The sequence below is a fragment of the Theropithecus gelada genome, chromosome 19, assembly GCF_003255815.1.
Source record: "Theropithecus gelada isolate Dixy chromosome 19, Tgel_1.0, whole genome shotgun sequence".
Taxonomy (NCBI): Eukaryota; Metazoa; Chordata; class Mammalia; order Primates; family Cercopithecidae; genus Theropithecus; species Theropithecus gelada.
Window position 1 is genome coordinate 26,291,755 of NC_037687.1, and position 18,932 is coordinate 26,310,686.

Genomic DNA, 18,932 nt, shown 5'->3' on the forward strand with positions numbered 1-18,932 from the left:
GGGCTGGGGCTTATTTATTTATTTATTGAGACAGGGTCTTGCTCTGTAGGCCAGTCTGGAGTACAGTGGTGTGATCACGGCTCATTGCAGCCTCAACCTCCCAGGCTCAAGTGATCCTCCTACCTCAGCCTTCTGAGTAGCTGGAAACACACCTGCCCGCCACTACACCTGGTAAATTTAAAATTTTTTTTTTTTTTTTGGTACAGACGAGGTCTTGCTCTGTTGCCCACGCTGGTCATGAACTCCTGGCCTCAACTGATCCTCCTGCCTCCGTCTCCCAAAGTGCTGGGGTTACCACTGCATTTCAGCCTGGGCGACAGAGCGAGACTCTGTCTCAAAAAGAAACAATCAAACAATCAAAAAGAAACAAACCAGCTTGGCCTCTTTCTTGCTGTGTGGTCTTGAGAAAGCAGCTTCCCCTCTCTGAGCCCCAGTTTCTCTCTGTGGAAAGTGGTGATAATATCTTGCAGGAGTGTTATAAGCCTCCAAGGCAAGGTATGAGTTGTGCCCGGTCCCTGGTGGGGGCCCAGTAAGAGGAATCTCGTCTTAATATGATTCCATTTCCTCTGGGGGCACATCCTTCAGTAATAAGGTGACTCTCAGTGGGCAAATCTGATTCACTCTGCGGAATTTAACTCAGCAGCCTCCTGAGAGAAAATCAGGCGGCTCTGTAAGATGTGGTTTGAGGGGGTGGTGGTGTAAGCCCAGCAGGCGCATGTAAGTGATCGCAGTCCACTGGGGGAACTGTAGATGGCTGATAGGCCTGGGGATAGCAGAGTTGAATGGATGGAATTTCAGCAAGAAAGAAGGGGCAAGGTCTTTTTTTTTTTTTTGAGACGGTGTCTCGCTCTGTCGCCCAGGCTGGAGTGCAGTGGCGCCATCTCGGCTCACTGCAAGCTCCACCTCCAGGGTTCAAGTGACTCTCCTGCCTCAGCCGCCGGAGAAGCTGGGACTACAGGTGCAAACTATGCCTGGCTAATGTTTGTATTTTTAGTAGAGACGGGGTTTTACCATGTTGGCCAGGATGGTTTTGACCTCCTGACCTCGTGATCTGCCCACCTCGGCCTCCCAAAGTGCTGGGATTACAGGCATGAGCCACCGCCCCCGGCCCATGAATGCTTCTGAAGAGTCTAGCATAGGCAAGCCTAGGGCTGGGCAGTTGGTGTATTCTTTTGCCCTTCATCTCCCTTCCCTGCCTGCAAGGATTATCACTCCATTTTGCAGATGAAGAGACTGAGGCTCAGAGAGAGGAAAAATGGCTTGCCCAAGGTCATCTGGCTGGTAGCAGGGGTCAGGCTTTTCATGTGAGTCTGTATAATTCTCAAGCCCATAGGAAGGGGCATGTTTGGAGGGAGGTCAGAGGCTGGCAGGGTTGGTATGTATCATTGGCATGAAGGGAGTGTTGGAGACAAGGCCAGTAAGGCGGGTAGGGCCAAACCACCCAGGACCTCAGATGCCAGGCAGAGGGTCTAAAGGCTGTCCTTGAGAGGCAGCAGAGGACCAGGGTCGGTTGTGTGGATAAAAAAGACTCTCTGGCCAAGTGTGAAGGCTCATGCCTGTAATTACAGCACTTTGGAAGGCCAAGGAAGGAGGTTCACTTGAGCCCAGGAGTTTGAGACGAGCCTGGGCAGCGTAATGAGACCCCCATTTCTATAAAAAATTAGCTGGGCATGGCACTATGTCCCTGTAGTTCCAGCTACTTGGGAGGCTGAGGCAGGAGGATCGCTTGAGCCCAGGATGTCTCAAAGCTGAAGTGAGCTGTGATGGCGCCACTGTACTCCAGCCTGGGTGACAGAGGAAGACCCTGTCACAAAAAACAAAAACAAAAGCAGAGCCTCTGGGAGTGGGTGGGGGCAGAGTGGAGAGGAGAGAAGAGACTGCAGTGACAGTGGTTGCAGGGGGCTGAAGCTTGAGCTGCTGCTGGGGCCAGGGGGACAGAAGGGGAGGCTCAGCAGAGAGTCAGGAGGCTGGACATGGGACATGGAGCTTGGGGGCTGATGGCCTGTGAGATGGGAGGGGCAGGAAGGGACAAGGACAGTACCTGGGGATCTGCCTTATTGACTGGGTAGATGGAGGGGCCGTTCCTGAGATGAGGATGTAGGGAAGATGAATTGGAGGGCTAGACACTGAGTTGAGTATGGAACATGGTGAGTATGAAGGGACAAGGTGGGGACAGGGTCGGGTGTCCAGGTGACAAATGGTGCCAGATTAAGGCAGAATATAAAGCAAGGTATTATTATTTCTGAGACAGAGTTTCACTCTTGTTGCCCAGGCTGGAGTGCAATGATGTGATCTCGGCTCACCGCAACCTCCACCTCCTGGGTTCAAGTGATTCTCCTGCCTCAGTGTCCCAAGTAGCCGGGATTACAGGCATGCACCACCACACCCAGCTAATTTTGTATTTTTAGTAGACGTGGGGTTTCTCCATGTTGGTCAGGCTGGTCTCGAACTCCTGACCTCAGGTGATTTGCCCACCTCGGCCTCCCAAAGTGCTGGGATTACAGGCATGAGCCACTGCGCCCAGCCTATTATTATTATTATTGTTTAAGATGGAGTCTTGCTCTGTCACCCGGGCTGGAATGCAGTGATGCGATCTCGGCTTACTGCAACCTCTGCCTCCCAGGTTCAAGCGATTCTCCTGCCTTAGCCTCCTGAGTAGCTGGGACTACAGACGCATGCCACCATGCCCGGCTAATTTTTTGTATTTTAGCAGAGACGGGGTTTCACTGTGCTACCCAGGCTGGTCTCGAACTCCTGAGCTCAGGCAATCCGCCCACCTTGGCCTCCCAAAGTGCTAGGATTGCAGGCATGAGCCACCACGCCCGGCCTATAAAGCAAAATGTTACAAATGATTTTGGGCCGGGCGCGGTGGCTCACATCTATAATCCCAGCACTTTGGGAGGCTGAGGCGGGCAGATCACGAGGTCAGGAGTTCAAGACGAGCCTGGCCAACATAGTGAAACCCCGTCTCTACTAAAAATACAAAAAAAATTAGCCGGGCTGGGCGTGGCGGCCAGCGCCTGTTATCGTTTGAACCCGGGAGGCAGAGATTGCAGTGAGCCGAGATTGTGCCACTGCACACCAGCCCCTGCGACAGTGTAAGACTCCGTCTCAAAAAATAAATAAATAAACGATTTTGTTTGCTTCTTTTGAAACCATGGGGGAAGTAGGAGAGCTTCCTAGAATTGTAGAAAATCACAGAAAAGCCTGCTCTGAATGGACGTCTGGGTTTTGAAAGAGCACAGAAAGCCATGTGGTCCTAAACATGTGACTGCCTTTCTGGGCCTCTGTTTCCTCAACTACAGCCTTAGAGGCTACACTGGTCAAGCTGCAGAGTCACCACAGCGTGGAACTTCCTCCCACAGTTACTGTCATTGATTACAGTGCTCTGAAGGGGGTGCCACTATTTCCCATTTCATAGATGAGGAAACCGAGGCTCCCAAGGTCCAATGGCTTGCCTGAAGTCACTCAGCTGGTACTGGTGGACCGGGGACTGGAACCCATGTCTGCCTGCCCCAGAGCCCATTGCTCATCTCCACTGCATGAGATTCTCTCTTTCTGTGGTACCAGTTTTTGGAGCAACCAGAATGACATGAATTTGTTTTGGAGATAGATACAGAGCAAGTGGAGGCAGAAGGAAACCTAACTCCATGTCACAACAAATGCCCTTCGGGACTTTTCATGCCCCTGTTGACTGTACATGTTTGGATCCATTAAATAGCTGGATCAAATTTTTAAGGGTTTCTTGTTCTCTCTTGCTGTTTTAGACCTCCAGGGTCTCTCCGAGTCCCTCTCACGTTCAGATTTTTTCCAATCTCATTTTGTGCTGTTGTCACCTCTTTCCCCTCACAACATACCCCAAGTTTCAGAAATCAGTGTGACTCACATTTGTCATCATCTGCTGTGTGGTTTTTTTGTTGTTGTTGTTTTGTTTTGTTTTGTTTTTGCACCCAGGCCTTTGCTTCTGCTGTGCCTGCTGCTTTGAACACCGTTTTCCCATCTTAGATGCACACCTCCCAATCCTGGTGGTCTTTCAAAGCGCTACCTCAACACCCATTCTCTGGGAGCTGTCTTGGGCCACTCTATACCTCTGTGACCATATCCTCCTCTGGGTTCTAATCATATTATATGCCCACCTCTGAGGGCACCGAGCACTCTAAAGGTAGTTATGTGTTGGGGGGACATATTTTCCCCAATAGAACCAGCTTCTTCAGGGTAGGAAGTGTATCCGATTTCTCTCTCCACTGCTTGGTCCATAACATACCTCAATAAATATTAAATGAATAAGTGATTCCTTTTCTTTCTTCTTGGGGGCTGTAAACCAGTGAGTGGTCTGTGCTCTGGCCCTGAGCCAAATGACCTTATGCTTATCATAACCTGACTGCTTAAAGACCCCCACACTCTGCCCAGTAGCACCTCCTTTATGCAGAGTTTAAAAGCCAGGCATGCAAAATAGAAGCAAAATAGGCATTCATAAGATGTCCCTCCTCCCCTGACTTCTTGCCCCCTCTCCCTCTAATCTTTCCAGCCTGTGGGAGCTCGGAGGCCTCAGCCTACCTGGATGAGCTGCGTTTGGCTGTAGCTTGGAACCGCGTGGACATTGCCCAGAGTGAACTCTTTCGGGGGGACATCCAATGGCGGGTGAGGGGTCAGGGCCTGGGGGTTGGGCATCCTGACAAAGGGACTGTGCTCTCCCCCCTCTCTGCCTTCTTAGACACCTTTCCACCCTGCCTCCTTCCATTATGGCCTGTCCAGCCTTCCCTTAATTGCCCATCCATCTCTGATTGTCCATTTGCCCCAACTTGTTTCCTCTCTCCCCATCCATCCGTCTGTCCATCTATCCATCTATCCACCCTGTACATCCATCTATCCATTCATCTGTTCATTCATCCATCTGTTTATCCATCCATCCATTTGTCCATCCATCCATTTGTCCGTCCATCCATCCATTTTTCCATCCATCCATCCGTCCATCCATCCATCCGTCCATCCGTCCATCCATCCATCCATCCATCCATCCATCCATCCATCCATCCATCCATCCATCCATCCATCCATCCATTTTATCCATCCATCCGTCTGTCCATCCATCCATCCGTCTGTCCATCCATCCATCCATCCATCCATCCATCCATCCATCCATCCGTCCCTCATACCCTTGTACTCCCGTCTCTTGTCCTTAACCTTTGAGCTAATCTCTTCCCCCATTCATCCCACCCCCGCCAGTCCTTCCATCTCGAAGCCTCCCTCATGGACGCCCTGCTGAATGACCGGCCCGAGTTCGTGCGCTTGCTCATCTCCCACGGCCTCAGCCTGGGCCGCTTTCTGACCCCGATGCGCCTGGCCCAACTCTACGGCGCGGCGCCCCCCCACTCGCTCATCCGCAACCTTTTGGACCAGGCGTCCCACAGCGCAGGCACCAAAGCCCTAGCCCAAAAAGGGGGAGCTGCGGAGCCCCGGCCCCCTGACGTGGGGCATGTGCTGAGGATGCTGCTGGGGAAGATGTGCGCGCCGAGGTACCCCTCCGGGGGCGCCTGGGACCCTCACCCAGGCCAGGGCTTCGGGGAGAGCGTAAGGACCGGGCAAAGCTGGGGGGGGCCCCCACTCCGCGGGAAGGACCGGGGGGCGGGATTACATCAGGAATGGGGCGTGGCCAGAGCAGGGGTGTGGCCAAACCAGGGGCAGGGCTGGTGGTGGCCAGTGTTAGGGAGTGGCCAGTCCTCACCACCCCTCGTTTTGCTGGCAGATGTGTCTGCTCTCGGACAAGGCCACCTCGCTGCTCTCGCTGGATGCTGACCTTGGGCAGGCCCCCTGGAGTGACCTGCTTATTTGGGCACTGCTGCTGAACAGGGCACAGATGGCCATGTACTTCTGGGAGATGGTGAGTGCTGATTTGGCGCTCCTGCATCCCTGTCCTTTAGGCCACTGGATGCCAGCGTTCACCATACAATTACCATACATTCCCTGACCCCTGACATCACCTGACAGGCGCCCCATCCTCCATCCCTGATATATGCCTCCAACTGCTTCCTCTTTCTTTTCTCTCTCTCATACCAAGCATTATTTTATATTTTTACTTTTCGAGACAGAGTCTCGCTCTGTTGCCCAGGCTGCAGTGCAGTGGCATGATCTTGGCTCACTGCAACCTCAGTCTCCCACGTTCAAGTAATTCTCCTGCCTCAGCCTCCCAAGTAGCTGGGATTCCAGGCACTTGCCACCATGCCTGGCTAATTTTTTTTGTTTGTTTGTTTAAAGTAGAGATAGGGTTTCACCATGTTAGCCAGGCTGGACTCCTGACCTCAAGTGATCTGCCTGCTTCAGCTTCGGAAAATGCTGGGATTACAGGCATGTGCCACCATTCTTGGCCAAGATTCTCTCTTTGTTTTGGCCTTTGATAACATATCTCAGTGTGGATCTCTCTGAATTTCTTTTACTTGGAGTTCCTTGAGCTTCCTGGATATGTAGACTTATGTCTTTCATCAAATTTTGGAACTTTTTAGGACATTGTATCTTCAAATATTATTTCTTTCCCTTTCTCTCTTTTCCTTTTGGACTCTCATTATGTGTATATTAGTGTTCTGTATGGTGTCTTGCAAGTCCCTTAGGCTCTACTTATTTTCCATCATTTGTTTTTCTTTTTTCTCCTCCAGCTGGATAATCTCAATGAACTTAGCTTCAAATTCACTGATCTTTATTTTGCCTTTTTTATGAATCTACTGTTGAGTCCCTCTAGTGGTTTTTATGTTTCAGTTATTGTGCTTTTTAGCTTCAGAGTTTCTATTTGGTTCCTTTCTGTAATTTTTTTTTTTTTTTTTTTTTTTTTTTGAGACGGAGTCTCGCTCTGTCGCCCGGGCTGGAGTGCAGCGGCCAGATCTCAGCTCACTGCAAGCTCCGCCTCCCGAGTTCACGCCATTCTCCTGCCTCAGCCTCCTGAGTAGCTGGGACTACAGGCGCCCGCCACCTCGCCCGGCTAATTTTTTTTGTATTTTTTAGTAGAGACAGGGTTTCACTGTGTTAGCCAGGATGGTCTCGATCTCCTGACCTCGTGATCCACCCGTCTCGGCCTCCCAAAGTGCTGGGATTACAGGCTTGAGCCACCGCGCCCGGCCCCTTTCTGTAATTTCTATCTCTGTATTCTTTTTTTTTTCTCCCCTGGTCCCACTACAAAACTTTATTTTTGATTAGAGTACCATTCTCAATCTCTTCTATAAAAAGCAGGAAAAAAAGGCAGCCACTTCACTCAAGACCTATGTACATATAAGATGTTTTCTGGTTTCCTATTTTTATTTTTTTAAAATTTTTATTATTTTTTAAAAAATAAATTCAGTGTTCACATTTCTATAAAGAATTAACCCAGCCGGGCGCGGTGGCTCAAGCCTGTAATCCCAGCACTTTGGGAGGCCGAGACGGGTGGATCACGAGGTCAGGAGATCGAGACCATCCTGGCTAACATGGTGAAACCCCGTCTCTACTAAAAAATACAAAAAACTAGCCGGGTGAAGTGGCGGGCGCCTGTGGTCCCAGCTACTCGGGAGGCTGAGGCAGGAGAATGGCGTAAACCTGGGAGGCGGAGCTTGCAGTGAGCTGAGATCCGGCCACCGCACTCCAGCCTGGGCGACAGAGCCAGACTCAGTCTCAAAAAAAAAAAAAAAAAAAAAAGAATTAACCCAGTTTCAGGAAACACTGCCTCTATCTCTGTATTCTTATTCTCTAGGTGGTGAGACATCATTTTCCTGGCTACCTTTAGTTCTTTTTTCATGATTTCCTTTAGCTCTTTGAGCATATTTAAGACAGTTTAATAAAGTCTTTGTCTAGTAAGTTCAATGTCTGAGTTTCCACAGGGATAGTTTCTATTCATTTATGTATTTTTCCTACTCATTTCTATTCATTTCATTTCTTTTCCTTTCTTTTCTTTTTTTCTGTTGTTGTCGAGACAGAGTCTCATTCTGTCACTCAGGCTGGACTGCAGTGGTGTGACCAGAGTTCACTGCAACCTTGACCTTCTTGGACTCAAGCGATCTTTCCATCTCAGCCTCCTGAGTAGTTGGGTCTACTGGCCACATGCCAAGCTAATTTTAAAAAAATATGCAGAGATGGGGTCTTACTATGTTGCCCAAGCTGGTCTTGAATTCTTGGGCTCAAGCAATTCTCCTGCCTTGGCTTCCCAAAGTGCTGGGATTACAGGTGTGAGCCACCGTGGCTGGTCTCTATTAATTTTTTTTGTTTCCAGTATATGAACCATATTGTCTTGTTTCTTTGCATGCCTCATATTTTTTTTGTTGAAAAGTGGAACATTTTGAATATGATGATGTGGCAACTCTGGAAATCAGCTTATGCCCTCCCTCCAGGGTTTGTTGTGGCTGCTGCTTGCTGTGGGTCATTGTTGTTTGTTTAGTGACTTTTCTTTTTTCTTTTTTTTGTTGTTGTTTTGGGGTGGAGTCTTGCTCTGTGGCCCAGGCTAGAGTGTGGTGGTGAAATCTCAGGTCACTGCAAGCTCCACCTCCCAGGTTTAAGCGATTTTCCTGCCTCAGCCTCCCAAGTAGCTGGGATTACATGTGTGCACCACCACACCCAGCTAATTTTTGTATTTTTTGTAGAGATAGGGTTTCACTATGCTAGCCAAGCTGGTCTCAAACTCCTGACCTCAGGTGATCCACCTGCTTTGGCCTCCCAAAGTGCAGGGATTACAGGTGTGAGCCACCACGCCCACCCTGTTTAGTGACTTCTGTAAACTTTTTTTAGAAGGAAAGTCTGTATTCTTTGTCATGTGTGGCCATGGAAGCCCCTCTTCTGTTAGCTTAGTGGTCTGCTAGTGACTTGACAGAGATATCCTTAAATGCCTGGAACCATAGAAGCAAACACAAGGCCGGGCGCAGTGGCTCAAGCCTGTAATCCCAGCCCTTTGGGAGGCTGAGACGGGCGGATCACGAGGTCAGGAGATCGAGACCATCCTGGCTGACACGGTGAAACCCCATCTCTACTAAAAAATACAAAAAACTAGCCGGGCGAGGTGGCGGGCGCCTGGAGTCCCAGCTACTCGGGAGGCTGAGGCAGGAGAATGGCGTGAACCCAGGAGGCAGAGGTTGCAGTGAGCTGAGATCTGGCCACTGCACTCCAGCCTGGGCCACAGAGCGAGACTCCGTCTCAAAAAAAAAAAAAAAAAAAAAGAAGCAAACACAAGAAACTCCCTGTAAGTGCTGGGATTACAGGCTTGAGCCACTGCGCCTGGCCCACCATGGCTGTGTATTGAAGCAGTCTTTCAATACTTAGCCAAGTTGTTTACAATTCTGCTTTAGTCTTCACTTCCTGCTTGTGCAGAGCCTAAAGTTCAGGCAGAGATAAGAGCGTCAGGTTTTCTCTGGTATTTTCTGAGTCCGCCTCTAGCCCTAGTCATGCATCTAGCCTTCTGAATGTCCTGGCATACAAGGAAGCTTTTCAAAGCCCTTATTCCCTCCAAGTGTTTCCTTTCATGGCCTCTTTCTTTCCAAGCCGCTTAGTGTATCTATTGCTGCCTCTACTGTGATTCCTTGACTCAGGTGGCTGTGGAGAATTCATTTGCCTTTGAAAGATTTTAACAAGCCGGCGCAGTGACTCCCGCTGTCATCCCAGCACTTTGGGAGGCCGAAGCGGGCAGATCACCTGAGGTCAGGAATGTGTGACCAGCCTGACCAACATGGAGAAACTCTATCTCTACTAAAAATACCAAAAATTAGCCAGGCATAGTGGCGCATACCTCTAATCCCAGCTACTTGGGAGGCTGAGGCAGGAGAACTGCTTGAACCCAGGAGGCAGAGGTTGTGGTGAGCTGAGATCTTACCATTGTACTCCAGCCTGGGCAACAAGAGTGAAACTCCGTCTCAAAAAAAAAAAAAAAAAAAGATTTTAACACACACTGCTAGAAAGCCACTTTTTCTCTGGTGAAAGCTCTAAGGCAGGTGAAGCAAAGTGAAGCCCTTGAGCTGCTGCCTCAGGAAGCCACCAGATAGGGCCCCACACGACCACAATTCTGGAGGGTAAGGTCTGAATTGCTCCCTCTAGTACCAGCGGCCCACACCCGGAATGTGTGTCTTTGTCTTCAAGCCTGCCACTGAGCTGGGCAGCTGGGGATAGTAAGTGGGTAGGTTAAAATGTCACAGCGCCTTCTTACTGCAATTTAGTAGTCTCTTCATTAAGCATTTTCTTGGTTTTTTTTGGTAAGTTTTGGATTAGATTCCAGAATTCTAGAAAAGTTGATTCTGACAGTTTTTGCTAGCTATTGATTGCTTTTGTGGAGGGATGAAGTTTTGAAGTTCCCTACACTGGCATTTTTGGTCACCTCTCCAAGTGCTTTTAAAACTTTTATTGTTAGAGACAGGGTCTTCCTCAGTCATCCAGGCTGGAGTGCAGTGACATGATCATGGCTCACTGCAGCCTCAACTTCCTGGGCTCATTTGATCCTCCTACCTCAGCTTCCCTAGTAGCTGGGACTACAGGAGCAAACCACCACGCCTGGCTAACTAAAAAAAAAATTTTTTGAGACAGAGTCTCGCTCTGTCACCCAGGCTGGAGTGCACTGGCATGATCTCACCTCACTGCAAGTTCTACCTCCTGGGTTCATGCCATTCTCCTGCCTCAGCCTCCCGAGTAGCTGGGACTACAGGCGCCCGCCACCACGCCCGGCTAATTTTTTTTTTTCTTTTAGTAGAGACAGGGTTTCACCATTTTAGCCAGGATGGTCTCGATCTCCTGACCTTGTGATCCTCCTGCCTCGGCCTCCCAAAGTGCTGGGATTACAGGCATGAGCCACCGCGCCCGGCCAAAAAATTTTTTTTGGTAGAGATGGAGTCTCACTATGTTGCCTAGGCTGGTCTTGAATTCCTGGGCTCAAGCAATCCTCCTGCATCTGTAACCCCCCAATGGGTTCACCTCGCCTGCTGCCTAGACAGAGCCGACTTATCAAAACAGGGAAATTGTAATGGAGAAAGAGTAATTCATGAGAGCCGGCTGTGCGGGAGGCCTCAGTTTTATTATTACTCAAATCAGTCTCCTTGAGGATTCAGGGATGAGAGTTTTTAAAGATAATTTGGTGGGTAGGGGCTTGGGAAGTGGGGAGTGCTGATTGGTCAGGTTGGAGATGGACTCACAGGGAGCCCAAGTGAGTTTTTCTTGCTGTCTTTTGTTCCTGAGTGGGAAGGCAGAACTCACTGAGCCAGATTATAGTCTGGGTGATGTCAGCTGATCCATCCAGTGCAAGGTCTGCAAACTATCTCAAGCACTCATCTTAGGTTTTACAATGGTAATGTTATCCCCACGAGCAATCTGGGGAGCCAGAGGCTGCATGACCTCCTAACCATAATTTCTAATTTTTTTTTTTTTTTTTTTTGAGACAGAGTCTTGCTCTGTCGCCCAGGCTGGAGTGCAGTGGCGCAATCTTGGCTCACTGCAAGCTCCGCCTCCCGGGTTCACGCCATTCTCCTGCCTCAGCCTCCCGAGTAACTGGGAGTACAGGCGCCCGCCATCACGCCTGGCTAATCTTTTGTATTTTTAGTAGAGACGAGGTTTCACCGTGTTAGCCAGGATGGTTTCGATCTCCTGACCTCATGATCCGCCCGCCTCAGCCTCCCAAAGTGCTGGGATTACAGGCGTGAGCCACCACGCCCGGCCCCTAATTTCTAATCTTGTAGCTAATTTGTTAGTCATCAAAGGCAGACTGGTCCCCAGGCGAGAAGGGCGTCTTTTGGGAAAGGGCTATTATCGGTTTTGTTTCAGAGTCAAACCATGAACTGAATTCCTTCCCAAAGTTAGTTCAGCCTATGCCCAGGAATGAGCAAGGACAGCTTAAGGGTTAGAAGCAAGATGGAGCCAGTTAGGTCTGATTTGTTTCATTGTCATAATTTCCTCAGTTGTAATTTTTGCAAAGGTGGTTTCACTTCAGCCTCCCAACGTGCTGGGATTACCGTCATGAGCCACTTTACCCAGTCTCCAACTGTTTCTTGACCTGACTGTGACTGCTGAATTCATTCTAACCCCTGACTTGCATCCGTGACTTGCATCTCTGGTCTCTGAACCACCTGACTTCTGGTATTTTCAACTGACGTTCAGTTTCTTCCAGATCCATCTCCAAACATTACTTCTTCCTTGGCCTCTGATGACCCCAGTTAGTTTCTGACCTCTGACTCTGTCCCTTCCCTTGACTTCAGGCTTTCTCCCCCTCTATGAACCCTCTTTGAGGCATCCATGCCCTCTTTGTCTCTCCAGGGTTCCAATGCAGTTTCCTCAGCTCTTGGGGCCTGTTTGCTGCTCCGAGTGATGGCACGTTTGGAGCCTGATGCTGAGGAGGCAGCACGGAGGAAAGACCTGGCGATCAAGTTTGAGGGGATGGGCGTTGGTGCGTGGAGCATGGTGCCTGGGAGCAGGGACGGGGGCTGCCGCCAGGGGGGGAATGTGCATCTCCGCACTCCTCACATATCCCTGCGCCATCCCCTTAAATTCCCTTTCCTCTTCCTTCACACCCTCACCCTACTTCCCATCCCTGTCACATAACTAACTCCTCTGCCTCTAGACCTCTTTGGTGAGTGCTATCACAGCAGTGAGGTAAGGGCTGCCCGCCTCCTCCTCCGTCGCTGCCCGCTCTGGGGGGATGCCACTTGCCTGCAGCTGGCCATGCAAGCTGACGCCCGTGCCTTCTTTGCCCAGGATGGGGTACAGGTGAGTATCTGCGACATCAACATCCCAAATAGTCTCCAAGTGGACTCTGGGAAGTACGGGGATGAGCCCCTGCCATTGGGAACATCTATGGTCTTGACCAGCCCCTCTCCCTGGAGACTACGCAGAAAGTCTCTCTTCTCTCTCAGAAAGGCTGCTCTTCCCATAAGAAGCCTCACTCCCTTCCACTAAAAGCCAACCTTCCCATGGCAAAGCCCATCCTCCTAAAAAGTTCCACTCCAGATAGAGAAACTCCTGGTGACCCTATCAGGAAGTTACACCTTTAACCTAAGAAGTCCTTCCCCCTTTCACGGAAGAGTCCATTTCTTTCAAAGGAAGTCATAAGTCATCCACAGGAAGTCCCACGTCATCCACAGGAAGTCCCATGTCATCCACAGGAAACCCTTTCCACTTCTTTTAGAGGTCCCTAGTTTCAGTTCTCAGCAATTAGAATGGCCTCACTGAACAATTACCTTTTATTTTTGGACATAAACTTTGGCCTAGGAAATCCCACCCTTTCTATAGGAAATCGTCTGCCTTGGGAAGCCCCACTTGCTCCCACAGTCTCTCCGATCCTGACAAGTTGACATTTTGGAAACATTATCAGTATTTTTAGTTTAAATCTGACAGGGGCTCAGAATCTCACTTCAGTACAGGAAGTTGTGCCCACCCAACAGGAAGTCCCATCCTCATCTGTTGGAATGGTTTGGCCCACATTTCAAACAGCTACCCAGAGTCCCTTGCTGTGGATAGTGGTTAAACTCATCCAGCTCTACCATATACAGACTGTGTTTCTTTGGGCCATTTCCTTAACCTCTCTGTGCCTCATGTGTGCCGAGGAGGAGATACTAGTACCCACCCCCTTATGTGTCGAGGATCCAGTGGACTAATCTACATAAAATGCTTAGCCCTGTATCTGCCATATAGTGTCAATTTAAGTGTTGGTTGTTTACTGTCAAAACCTGGCCCAAGTTGTCTTTGCCTTTCACCACCGTTTCCCTACCTCAATAATTGTGGCTGTGACACTGGGCACTTGCTCTGTACTTTGGAGCTGTGGTCCAACCCTTGCTGGGCATCTTAGGGAGGGGGCTGTGGGGGATATTTGGATCCTAATCCTGCCTACCCCCCATAGTCTCTGCTGACACAGAAGTGGTGGGGAGATATGGCCAGCACTACACCCATCTGGGCCCTGGTTCTTGCCTTCTTTTGCCCCCCACTCATCTACACCCACCTCATCACCTTCAGGTCAGTACCCTGGGGTAAGAGTGGTGGGGATGGGGGCGGGGTGCTCAGTTTCTCCTTCCTGCTCACTCTGCCCACCTTTCTTCCCTCATCTGCCCATTGTGTCCCTTCCCTGGGAATGGGACTCTCTCTCCATCCACTAAGGGAGTGCTGTGGGAGGTGAGTTTTGGGGGGATCCTCCCTGTGTCTCTAGTGGCAGTTACTCTGCCTTTCTGGCCATGGCTCTGGGGGAAGGTCCCTTTGGGGTGACTTTAGGAGACCACCTCTCTGTCTCTTTGCCACGTCTCCAGGTGAAGAAGTTTGAGTTTTGCTGGAGAATGCCTCTCCACCTCCTCTTCCCCTTATTTCTCACTCTGTGCTTCCCTCCTTGCCAGGAAATCAGAAGAGGAGCACACACGGGAGGAGCTAGAGTTTGACATGGATAGTGCCGTTAACGGAGAAGGGCCTGTTGGGTGAGTGGAGCCCCCAGCACTGTGTGAGGTAGGGACATCCTGGGCAGTTCAGGACATGTGGCACTTCCACGTTGTGTTAGTCCCCTCTTGAGTTGCTACAAAGGAATACCTGAGACTGAGTAATTTATAAAGAAAAGAGCTCATGGTTCTGCAGGTTGTACAGGAAGCATAGTGCTGGCATCTGCTGCTGGTGAGCCCTCAGGAAGCTTCCACTCATGGCAGAAAGTGAGGGAGGAGCCAGTGTATCACATGGCAAGAGCAGAAGCAGGAATAGGGGGTGCCACATAGATCTCATGTGAACTAACTGAGCAAAAAGTCACCAAAGGGATGGTGCTAAGCCATTTATGACGGACGCACCACCAGGACCCAAACACCTTCCCCAGGCCCAACCTCCAACATTAGGGATTACATTTCTTTCTTTCTTTTCTTCTTTCTTTCTTTCTTTCTTTCTTTCTTTCTTTCTTTCTTTCTTTCTTTCTTTCTTTCTTTCTTTCTTTCTTTCTTTCTTTCTTTTTCTTTCTTTCTTTTCTCTCTTTCTCTCTCTCTTTCTCTCTTTCTCTCTCTTTCTCTCTCTCTCTCTCTCTCTCTCTTTCTCTCTCTCTCTCCTTCCTTCCTTCCTTCCTTCCTTCCTTCTTGTCTTGTCTTGTCTTTTTTTTCTTTTCTTTATTTTGATATGGAGTCTCCCTCAGTTGCCTAGGCTGGAGTGCAATGGTGCAGTCTTGGCTCACTGCAGCCTCTGTTTCCTGGGTTCCTGATCCGCCTGTCTCAGCCTTCCAAGTAGGTGGGAGTAGAGGTGCATGCCACTATGCCCAGCTAATTTTTGTATTTTTAAAGTAGAATCAGGATCTCACCATGTTGGCCAGGCTGCTGTTGACCTCCTGACCTCAAGTGATCCGCCCACTTTGGCCTCCTAAAGTGCTAGGATTACAGGTGTGAGCCAGCATGCCCAGCCAGGGATTACATTTCTTCCTTTTTTATTTTTTTTGAAATGGAGTCTCGATCCATCGTCCAGGCTGGAGTGCAGTGGTGAAATCTCGGCTCACTGCAACCTCCGCCTCCTGGGTTCAAGTGATTCTCCTGCCTCAGCCTCCTGAATAGCTGGGACTACAGGCACCCACCACCACGCCCGGCTAACTTTTGTACTTTTTTTTTTTTTTTTTTGAGACGGAGTCTCGCTCTGTCTCCCAGGCTGGAGTGCAGTGGCCGGATCTCAGCTCACTGCAAGCTCCGCCTCCCGGGTTCACGCCATTCTCCTGCCTCAGCCTCCCGAGTAGCTGGGACTACAGGCGCCCGCCACCTCGCCCGGCTAGTTTTTTCGTATTTTTGTAGTAGAGACGAGGTTTCACTGTGTTAGCCAGGATGGTCTCGATCTCCTGACCTCGTGATCCGCCCATCTCGGCCTCCCAAAGTGCTGGGATTACAGGCTTGAGCCACTGCGCCCGGCCACTTTTGTACTTTTAATAGTGACAGGGTTTCACCATATTGGCCAGGCTGGTCTTGAACTCCTGACCTTGTGATCCTTCCACCTCAGCCTCCCAAAGTACTGGGATTACAGGTGTAAGTCACCGCGCCTGGCCCAGGGATTACATTTCAATGTGAGATTTGGAAGGGACGAACATCCAAACTATATCACACATCCCATCAGGGGCTGAGATACTGAGGAAGCTTCCCAAATGCCTAGCTCAAGGTTTGGCTCAAGATTTGGTTCTGCCATCAAGGAGGCCGTCACTAGAAATTGATTTGCGCCGGGCGCGGTGGCTCAAGCCTGTAATCCCAGCACTTTGGGAGGCCGAGACGGGCGGATCACGAGGTCAGGAGATCGAGACCATCCTGGCTAACACGGTGAAACCCCGTCTCTACTAAAAAATACAAAAAACTAGCTGGGCGAGGTGGCGGGCGCCTGTAGTCCCAGCTACTCGGGAGGCTGAGGCAGGAGAATGGCGTAAACCCAGGAGGCGGAGCTTGCAGTGAGCTGAGATCCGGCCACTGCACTCCAGCCTGGGCGGCAGAGCGAGACTCTGTCTCAAAAAAAAAAAAAAAAAAAAAAAAAAGAAATTGATTTGCTTCATGCTACACATACCTCCATCCCTCTGTAGCAAGTGGAATCAGTTCACTGAGGGATTTTTCACCTATTTTGCCCCAAGGCCCCTGCTTTTAATCACTATGCTATGGTCACCATAAAGGTATTTTAAAAAGCAGGTCTAAGTGAATGAAATAGAATATTTATCAAACTTTTTTTTTTTTGAGACGGAGTCTTGCTCTTGTCGACCAGGCTGGAGTGCAGTGGCATGATCTTAGCTCACTGCAACCTCCGCCTCCCAGATTCAAGCGATTCTCCTGCCTCAGCCTCCCTAATAGCTGGGATTACAGGTGCACACCACACCAGGCTAATTTTTGTATTTTTAGTAGAAACGGGGTTTTGCCATGTTGGCCAGGCTGGTCTCAAACTCATGACCTCGGATGATCCGCCTGTCTCAGCCTCCCAAAGTACTAGGATTACACTGCTGGCTTCTTTTCTTTTCTTTTCTTCTCTCTCTTTCTTTCTTTCTTTCTTTCTTTCTTTCTTTCTTTCTTTCTTTCTTTCTTTCTTTCTCTTTCTTTCTTTCTTTCTTTCTTTCTTTCTTTCTTTCTTTCTTTCTTTCTTTCTTTCTTTCTTTCTTTCTTTCTTTCTTTCTTCTTTCTCTTTCTCTCTCCTTCCTTCCTTCCTTTCTTCCCTTCCTTCTTTCCTTCTTTCCTTCCCTCCCTCCCTCCCTCTCTCTCTCTTTCTCTCTTCTTTCTTTCTTTTTCTTTCTTTCTTTCTTTCGAGACAGGGTCTCACTCTGTCACCCAGGCTGGAGTGCAGTGGCAGGATCTCAGCTCACTGCAAGCTCCGCCTCCCGGGTGCACGCCATTCTCCTGCCTCAGCCTCCGGAGTAGCTGAAACTACAGGCGCCCGCCACCTCGCCCGGCTAGTTTTTTGTATTTTTTTTAGTAGAGAGCTAAATTTTTAAAATATTTTTTGTAGAGACGAGGTTTTGCCATGTTGGCCAGGCTGGTCTCCAACTCCTCGGCTCAAGCGATCAGTCCACCTCTTGACGGGAGATTTCAGAGGTCAGAGGTTAGATACAAGAGTCAAAACCCAAGAAGGTGGCGCTGGGCAGACTGAGTTTCAGGTCAGCAGGGTCAGATGTGCCAGGCCAAAAGTCTCCATGATGGTGGAGATCAGGACTCTCGTCGTTTGAGACACGGTCTCTTCTCTTCTCTCCCCAACAGGACGGCGGACCCCGCGGAGAAGACGCCGCTGGGGGTCCCGCGCCAGCCCGGCCGCCGGGATTGCTGCGGGGGCTACTGCGGGGGCCACTGGTGCCTACGCCGCTGGTTCCACTTCTGGGGAGCGCCGGTGACCGTCTTCATGGGCAACGTGGTCAGCTACCTGCTGTTCCTGCTGCTGTTCGCGCGGGTGCTGCTCGTGGATTTCCAGCCGGCGCCACCCGGCGCCCTGGAGCTGCTGCTCTACTTCTGGGCGTTCACACTGCTGTGCGAGGAGCTGCGCCAGGGCCTGAGCGGAGGCGGGGGCAGCTTGGCCAGCGGGGGCCCCGGGCCCGGCCATGCCTCACTGAGCCAGCGCCTGCGCCTCTACCTCGCCGACAGCTGGAACCAGTGCGACCTAGTGGCCCTCACCTGCTTCCTCCTGGGCGTGGGCTGCCGGTGAGTGCCCCGGGGCCTCTGGCCACCTCTCATCCTTCCTGCCCACTCCCGGGGTCTCCACTCCTGGCTTCCCCGCAGCTGGGCAGCAGGTCAAGCCATCCTTGCTGACTGCAGAAAAAGAAACAAAACCCCTCTTAGGAAAGTCAGGCATGACGATTGCCCCAGGGTAATTGACTGGCACCTGGAGATCTGGCTTCAGAGAAGGCAGGATTCAGGAGAAAACCCCACGGTCCACCACTCAGCCTCTGTGGCTAGTTATTGCTAGGTCTGAAGGTTAACACATATTTCTGGGAGCGCCCCGACCTGGGTGCCAACCTCACCTCCTCACTCCTGTTCCTCCACACAGCTCGTTGGTCCCAGGCCCCTTGCCCTCCTGCCCCCGACTTACTCTTTCCTTCCTTCCTTCCTTCCTTCCTTCCTTCCTTCCTTCCTTCCTTCATCTTCCTTCCTTCCTTCGTTTTCCTTCCTTCTGTTCTTTCTTTCTTTCTTTCTTTTCATTCTTTCATTCTCTTTCTCTTTCTCTCTCTTCTTTCTCTTTTTCTCTTTCTTTTCTCTCTCTCTCTCTCCCTGTCTCCTCTGCCCCTCTCCCTCCCTCCCCCTTCCTTCCTTCCTTCCTTCCTTCCTTCCTTCCTTCCTTCCTTCCTTCATTCCTTCTTNTTCCTTCCTTCCTTCCTTCCTTCCTTCCTTCCTTCCTTCCTTCCTTCTTTCCTTCCTTCCATCCATCCCTCCACACTAAGGGTTTAACCCTTGCCCTGCCACATTAGGATACTATTGCTTTTGAGGAGAGCAAACAGAAAACTTTGTGGACACAACCTAGTGACTGGTTTTTTGTTTGTTTTTGTTTTTTTTTTTTTTTTCTTTTCTTTT

General features: G+C 50.2%; 1 protein-coding gene across 6 annotated transcripts in view; it reads left to right on the forward strand.

Moving 5' to 3' along the window:
• The window catches only part of TRPM4 (transient receptor potential cation channel subfamily M member 4), a 54,634-nt gene that overhangs the window by 21,033 nt on the left and 14,669 nt on the right, over positions 1-18,932 (forward strand). For 3 of the 6 annotated variants that reach the window (XM_025368692.1, XM_025368694.1, XM_025368691.1), the window contains 8 exons: positions 4,529-4,641; positions 5,227-5,571; positions 5,747-5,881; positions 12,238-12,367; positions 12,542-12,687; positions 13,817-13,929; positions 14,301-14,378; positions 17,631-18,065. In XM_025368692.1, coding sequence (XP_025224477.1) covers positions 4,529-4,641; positions 5,227-5,571; positions 5,747-5,881; positions 12,238-12,367; positions 12,542-12,687; positions 13,817-13,929; positions 14,301-14,378; positions 17,631-18,065 — 1,495 coding nt within the window. The remainder of the gene's footprint in view (positions 1-4,528; positions 4,642-5,226; positions 5,572-5,746; positions 5,882-12,237; positions 12,368-12,541; positions 12,688-13,816; positions 13,930-14,300; positions 14,379-17,630; positions 18,066-18,932) is intronic. The other 3 variants (XM_025368696.1, XM_025368695.1, XM_025368693.1) reach the window with 3 other exon arrangements.